We start from the raw sequence: 7,885 nt of genomic DNA, 5'->3' as shown, positions 1-7,885 counted from the left end.
ATTTTTAATCACTTATATATGATTATAATACATATATGAGCAATTTTTCTCATTTCTTCAAACTTGATTTTTTGTAAAAAAAACAATGTAAAAATTATTCTTTTAATTATTTTTTATGTTTCCTTTTTATTATTATCAATTTTGTATTAAAGAATAATTTTACAAAGGAAAGAAAATATATGGACATAATTTGCATATAATTATATGTGGAACTTTTTTCCCGGGATTATAAGTATTCATACTTATTTATAAAGCATTTATATAATAGAAATCATGATCTTAATAAAATGTATTGTTCAAATAAATCGCTCAATAATATCGTTAAAATAAATTTATGTCAAAAAAATTGCAGAGTACAAGATAACATCGATACTCTGCAATTATCTCCAGCCTTTTGGCTGGCACGAAAATTTGTTCATGGGCTGACGGTCTTTAACAGTATCTCCTTGGTGCCGGCGAGCTGGATTTTTCGTGCGGGGGTGCTGAATTTCCATCTCACCAAGGTATCCATCAGGTTGAAAAGAAAAAGGTCTTTTGTAAAATTCTTTTTAAAAATGATCTATAAGCTTTAAGCGTTTAAAATGAAATTAACGGAAAAGCTGTGGTAAAACATTTAATAATATCCGCTTACTTTTATTCATTCACGTCATTTACTTATATTTCTCTAATCTGCCCAATCTCAGAGATCTGCTGGTAGGACGCCTTTTGCACTATTTCATATTTCATACACGCAACTGCTAATGCAGCAGTGTGCAATCTCCACACATGCGCGAAAAAGTCAACCCTGCTTACGCAGATTGCTAATCGCGATTTATCGTGTTAATCGCGCGATATCATTTTGAAAAATGTTCTAACCTGTAAAACCTGTTTCATCCTGTTCGATCAATCAATCGAATCCAGAGAACTGTGTTTGATTTCAGAGATAACCACACTTAATTTGGCATTACTTAAGGTGGAGTACGATAAACTCGCGATCATTTATAGATACTACAGAAAAAAAATTTGTTAAAAAACGCAAAATTTGTTTAATTTTGCTAAAATATTTAGTCCAATACGTTCAACTAAAACGTTACTACAATGACACAAAATAATTTGTTACTATTATAAACAAAATACTATTTTTTAACTAAAATATTTTGTTTCAACAAAAATTTATCGTATTTAACTTAACCGTTTGATTAAAAATACACACTATTTATTATCCCCGTCAGCATCGTTTAGTTTGATGCTTGGAATTTGAACAATTATATTACTTGGATAACTATAAATAGCATGCAAACACAAATAAATACTACATAATATTTCGAACAAAATAATTTAATTAAATTGGTTTAGTTAATTCCTGATTAAAAAATTTTGATGATTGATTGCTAATTAATTATTACTAAAGAATTGTTAAATCAACCATTCGATCAAATTAACTATACAAATTTAGTTCGTACAATCAATTTTTTTCTCAGTGTACATAATATATAGGTATAAAGCCTTATGTCCACGATATTTGCTAATATAATTAATTCTTTCTCCACTCGAAATCTCGAAGCGATTTTTAGTATCGTGGACATATAATTAAGATTATAATAGTATTATTTTCACGATCGCTCTGTGTCTGTTATTGTAATAAAAAAAAATTGAAATTTCATAAGAGAAATCAATTTTTGTCATCTTCGACCTCATCATAATTTTTATATTTTTATTCGTTAAATATTTAGTTTTCGTTTTTAATTGAGCAATTACAAATATTTTGTACAAAAATATAAAATCGATCTTATCTCATCTCATCTGAACTCTTATTTTCTTTCATCAAATTCAGAGATAACTCTTAGAACATATATGTAAACATATATATTCTAAGAACATATATTCTAAGAGATAACTACACTGTCATTTAACCTGATGACATATTACTTAAGGTGGAGTACGATAAACTCGCGATATATTTAGATATTATAATATATAGATATAAATTATGCCTTATATCAACGATATTTGCTAATATAATTCTTTCTCCGCTTGAAATCTCGAAGTGATTTCTAACATCGTGGACATATAAGGTTATAATAGTGTTATTTTCACAATCGCTCTGTGTCTGTCATTGTAATAAAAAAAAAATTGAAATCTTTTAAGAAGAATTAGAGTTGATGCATCAATGTCGAATATATATTAGTTGATTTTTATCATCTTTGACCTCATCATAATTTTTATGTTTTTATTCGTTAAATATTTAGTTTTTGTTTTTAATTGCAAATATTTTGTACAAAGATGTATATAAGATCTTATCTCATCTCATATCTCATCTGGTCTTATTTTTTGTAAGACCTCTATTTATTTTCATCGAATTCTACATCAACGAAAAGTTGAAAAGCATAGTAAAATATATGCATATATGTATTATATGTATAGTACTATATTTCAATATAAAATTGACTGAAAGGTGCAGTAAATAAAAATCTTATACGAACAATTCGCAATTGCTCAATTAATATAATTAAAAACAATTAATTATAATGATGTAGAAGATGACAAAAAATATCAACCAGTTCTACATCAATGCATCTCGATATCGATTTGACTAATTATTTCCGACTGAAGTAATAAAAAGGATTGGCTTAGCAAATCTGGATCCGAATTCAACGCATTGCGGACATTTGCATATATCGTTCAATATCTTATATGCATGACTTTTATTAGCAGTAATGTGTGTATGTCGCTTATGATAAAAAATGTCTTTTAATTACAAGATGAAGAGTTAAAAATAAATAAATTGTCCCATTACGACAATAAGAATTACGCATTTCGATTTATTTTGGATGATTATACCACTAAATTATTATATATACGTCAATTGCGAGTGATGAAGTAAGCCATTTTAATTTCCAGTTTATTGTTTTCCTTTCAACTTTCGATCCTCGGCGTAAATTTTCATCTGGAAGCTCACCAGGTCGGACGTTCTCTTGTGAAAGTCGAACCGCGTGTCCTTCGAGTGTATCCCCTTGTCGTGCCACCAACCGTAACTGAAAATCGTCATAATTAGCCGCTGGTGCGGGAAGACAGCTGAGAAAATCGACGTTTCAGGCAGACGTCGAGAGGCAGGAATTACGTGTGGCTGGTCAATAGCGGCGATTGGTATAGACTCCTCGGCTTCCTATCCTGCTCCGTGGCGAGCCTCTCGAGCGTGTCGCTTACGTCCGCATTTCGCGCGTCCTCGAGCTCCCTCGAGTAGAATTTCGGCGTGACGACGTCCGCTGTAATTGATTTGCAAACTTCTGCGTGCGCATTTATTTCAGGTCGTATTACGCTCGGCACGCGGCTCGCGTTGCGAAAATCGAGATCACGCCGCGACATCGCGCGGAATGTATATTTTCTTTCATCCCCGCGCGGTGATAAACTCCGGATAAAGTCGGATAAAAATCGCGAGTTCACCGCCGAGAAAGCGACGCGAGTTAACCCTTAACAGGTATTTTCTTATTGCTGATGCAGGTCTTTTTCTTATTACATTGCAGTAATATAATTGTGGAGTCATCAGTGACTATCCAGTCTACTTTACGCTGAAATAAATACAAACTTTGGATTTTAGATTAGCTGAACAAAATCACTGCCAGTTTTGGAGAAAAATAAAAGTAACAAGCTCTGTGGAGTCATCGGTGATCTCAAGATAGGTACCAGTTAAGGGTTAATTTCACAGCAAGGCGGGAATCTCGCTGATTTTTAATTAATTTTCCGTCAGCTTGATTTTTAAACTAAAAAAAGTTTGTAGAGATCACAAATCATTAATATTTTTTAGAACTTATTTAAACAAAAGACTAAATATAATTTTTACCTGAATAAAATAAAACTTTAGGTCATGTTTCCGCTTTCAGGGTTTTTACTCAACTAATAGCTGAACAAAACCAATGCCAATTTTGGAGAAAAATAAAAGTAACACAAACTCTGTGGAGTCATCGATGATCTCGAAATACCAATTAAAGATTAATTTCACAGCAGGCGGGAATCTCGCTAATTTTTAATCAATTTTACATTAGCTTGATTTTTAAACTAAAAAAGTATGTAGAGATCACAAATAATTTTTTTTTACAAATTATTTAAAGACTAAATATAATTTTTAGCTGAATAGAATACAACTTTAGTTCAAGTATTTCCGCTTTCGACATTTTTACTCAACTAATGGCTGAACAAAATCACTGTCAGTTTTGGAGAAAAATAAAAGTAACAAGCTCTGTGGATTCACCAGTGATCTTGAGATACCAGTTAAGGGTTAATTTCACAGTAAGGCGGGAATTTCGCTGATTTTTAATCGATTTTGCGTTAGCTTGATTTTTAAACTAAAAAAAGTATGTAGAGATCACAAATTATTTAAAGACTAAATATAATTTTTAGGTGAATAGAATACAACTTTAGTTCAAGTGTTTCCGCTTTCGACGTTTTTACTCAACTAATAGCTGAACAAAATTACTGTCAGTTTTGGAGAAAAATAAAAGTAACACAAGCTCTGTGGAGTCACCGGTGATCTCAAGATAGGTACCAGTTAAGGGTTAATTTCACAGCAAGGCGGGAATCTCGCTGATTTTTAATCTTAGCTTGATTTTTAAACTAAAAAAGTATGCAGAGATTACGAATAAATTCCCGTTACTGGTTCACGGTGTCATTTCTCGAATACGGAGTGTTTTAGATCCACCGAGTGTTCTTCTCACCGCCGATTCTTCGGCCGATTCGACTCATTGTCAGATTCAATTAATCTCGCTCTCGCGTGAAACAGGTGTCACGAGGGACATTCGACGGTTCCAAGACACTCCGCGCGTACGTATATACGGAGTATATACCGTTCGTTTTCGATACGCAAGCGTCGGATCTTCCGATCAGCTGGTTTCGCGAGAAACACAGTTTGAACGGCGGCCTCTCCGACTTCTTCGACGTTACCGGTCTCGAGTCGTACGAATCCGTTTGCTGCTCGGACATATTTTCAACGCGACGCAATTTTTTCCTTTTCTTCCCCGATTTATCGCCGTCCGCGCCCCGTTGTCGTCGAGGATACTCAACTGAGTTGTTGTGAGCGTCTCCGCCTTGCGTCGAGTACCGCGTGCGTGTCTTCGCGACGCGACGACGTGTGCAGGAACCACCGTATTTGATCGATATCACCTGCGGAATACGGCTGTATGTCAGAAGTATAAGCAAACACGGTGACATTCTCGTCCCGAAAAACTTCGCATTTGCAAGGACAACAATTTAGACAGTTATTCTGTCGCATTGTTATTTTTCGGACGACTGGAAAACCTCTTTATTCCCCCTTCTCCCTCCCTCTCCTCCTGCTCGAGAAGGAATTTAATTAAATCCGAAAAAAGAACAAGCGCAAAGATTATAGGGAAAAAAAGGAAACGTTGGCTCTCTTTCCTGGAGAACGCCCGTGCCAGCTGTAGAAAATAAGGATCGCAACGCAAGTTGGAATGTAAGAGGACGAATGACAGAAACGTAAAACCGAAAAGAAAAAAAAAACGAAATTACTTGGGAACGTCGTAAATTGGAACATCGGAAAGTGGAAGAAAATCTCTTCGCTGATCCAATTTACGCTTTCTAGAAGTTTCGTTTGCGCTTCTCCGTCACTCTTTCCCTTAGATCCGACCTATAGACCGCGTGTCTTTATATCTTCGCCAGGGATGAGGATCGAGAACGGGTTTTTGCGGAATTAAACGAGGCCGAGACACGACTTTTCCATGTTTGCCAGCTCTCTCTTTATTTTCGACTTTTTCTCCCCATTAATAATTCATATATTCCAATAAAGTATATACGGCTAATAGTGGTTATAATCTGGCGCAGCGATATTACAAATATCTCTCTCTCTCTCTCTCTCTCTCTCTCTCTCTCTCTCTCTCTCTCTCGCTCACTCTCTCTTTCAACTTTGACTCTCTTCGTTCTCCTCTTATCGACCTTGGCGCTTCTTCACCTCCTTATCGCCGTTAACATCCGCGCTATCTCTTCGCGCCTGCTTGCCAATTAAATAACTGCATACTAACGAATGTACAGCTCCCGATCGAGAGAAGAGGCGGCCGGTTTTTTTTTCTTTTTGCGGAAAACGAAAATATCCCTCGCTCTTTTACCTCTCTTTCTCCACGAAGAATTTCTCGTTTCTCGCTCGCATGCACACATATACACACACTCTCTCTCTCTCTCTCTCTTTCTTCAGTCTCTGTTGTATTTTGTCGCGTTCGTTACCTCATGTAATACAAAAAGCATCCTCCGCAGAATTCCTCGTATTGACTCGCATTTAATTATAGGACGCGTTTTACAGTCGTTATACATTCTTACCGCGCCGCGCGATCTGCGTGCGCGCGCGCGCGGTAATCGTGGTGTCTAAGCAAACTCGCTTCGCAGCACCGTAACGTATTCGTATAATTTCTTGGAAATCAGCCGTTGACATAAACGTATTATAACGCTACCTCGGTTTGTCCCCCTCCCCCCCTTCCCTTCCACGGTTTATCGCCGAGAGTGTCACGATTACCTCTCAGATTTCTGCGACTTCGCGTCTTCCGTCGAAAAATCAGAAACGATCATCGCGTCGCCAGCTCGTCGTCATTTCGTAGCAACGAGAAACGTCAGTATAGATAGGGGAAAGGTACACATATTAACACTTTGATCGCCAAGCTGATTTCAGCATTGAGCTTAATAAGTGTATCATTTTAACACATTTTATTGTTCTTTTTATATTTTAGTCTATACTTTATATTGATTAATATAAACAGCGATTATATTCTAATATAATCACTTTCTTTTTTAATTACAATGTACATTGTTTCTCTTTAAGGTCCGAAATACTTATAGTAAAATTATTCTTAATCCGATAAGTAAAATCGTCACCCACAAATGAGTGACTGACTCTTGCAACTGTTATGCGTAACCTTCCTCCCCCCCCCCTTCACACAGATATGAGTGACAGCAATCAAAGTGTTAACATGATGTTGCATTAACTATGGACCGATATAGCGTATCGCTGTATCGTAATCGAAGAATACGGTAGAGATTCGAGGATCACCGTGACTATACACACTCTCTCTTTCTTCCTTTCTCTCTCTTTCTCTCTCTCTCTCTCTCTCTCTCTCTCTCTCTCTTTTCCATAGAATAGTTTCAAGTTTTAACAACGGATTCTCGTTAATCCCGAAACGGCGTAACTGCAATTAAACATCGGAATAGGTCAACAAGGTAGATTCTTACGCGATTCGCTCCGGGCTTGATTGATATACACGTACGCGACACACACGCACACACACGCACACACACGCATACACACACACACACGCTTCCATACACACAGGACGTATTTCCTTAAGAACTTTATCACGGAAGAGAGCGCGCGTCCTCGAGTTCCTTATAGAAAAATACTTGGGACCTTCTCAAGGATACCGGATTTAGGAGCCTCTTGATTGTTTTTTCTACTCGGCAGCGAAAGCTGCGATCGGCAGTGCGTTTACCAGAATCGGCAGGCGGAAGTCATCCCCACCCCTCGTACCGATTCCACGCTTTAGTTTTTTTTGTCCTTCGTGATTTTTGATCCATCCGATTATATATCCAATTTCGCATTTAGTATCCTCAAAGCTGACGTAATATTTTTCTATAGGATATAACCGATTCGAAAATATCCCTCAGCTTTCAATATGGAGCTTTTCGTTGTCGACCGAGGCTAGTAAAACGCGATCACGACTCTCCGTTTTGAAGGCGGGCGGGAGATAAATCGACATCGTTTTCTTTTGCAGAGGAAACGATCCGACGTTTCAGTAACTACAAATCAGACGCACAGTCGAATCTCCGTATTTTTAGTAAGTTAGAATCGTGTAATCTCTGTAATATCTGTAATCTTAATTTTTATTTTATGTTTTAAAAATAATTTTACGGAAAA

General features: G+C 36.5%; 1 protein-coding gene across 1 annotated transcript; it reads right to left on the bottom strand.

The window, feature by feature from the left end:
* Positions 1–2,881: 2,881 nt before the first annotated feature.
* LOC105459011 lies at positions 2,882–4,956 on the bottom strand. The gene is made up of 3 exons (XM_011704670.1): positions 4,821–4,956; positions 3,101–3,245; positions 2,882–3,014 (listed from the first exon to the last, which is right to left on the bottom strand). Exons 1-3 carry the CDS (start codon positions 4,954–4,956, stop codon positions 2,882–2,884), a joined length of 414 nt encoding a protein of 137 aa, XP_011702972.1.
* Positions 4,957–7,885: the final 2,929 nt, after the last annotated feature.

The sequence above is a fragment of the Wasmannia auropunctata genome, unplaced genomic scaffold, assembly GCF_000956235.1.
Source record: "Wasmannia auropunctata unplaced genomic scaffold, wasmannia.A_1.0 LD334233.1, whole genome shotgun sequence".
Lineage (NCBI taxonomy): Eukaryota > Metazoa > Arthropoda > Insecta > Hymenoptera > Formicidae > Wasmannia > Wasmannia auropunctata.
The sequence above is the reverse complement of the archived record's forward strand: the minus strand, read 5'-3'. Positions and strand labels throughout refer to the sequence as shown.

Coding starts and splice junctions, on each gene's coding strand:
- LOC105459011 (XM_011704670.1), bottom strand. CDS start 4,956: ATGTCCGAGCAGCAAACGGATTCGTACGACTCGAGACCGGTAACGTCG. Junction 3,246..4,820: donor TTGCGTATCGAAAACGAACG/GTATATACTCCG, acceptor AATCAATTACAG/CGGACGTCGTCACGCCGAAA. Junction 3,015..3,100: donor CCGCTATTGACCAGCCACAC/GTAATTCCTGCC, acceptor GACGATTTTCAG/TTACGGTTGGTGGCACGACA.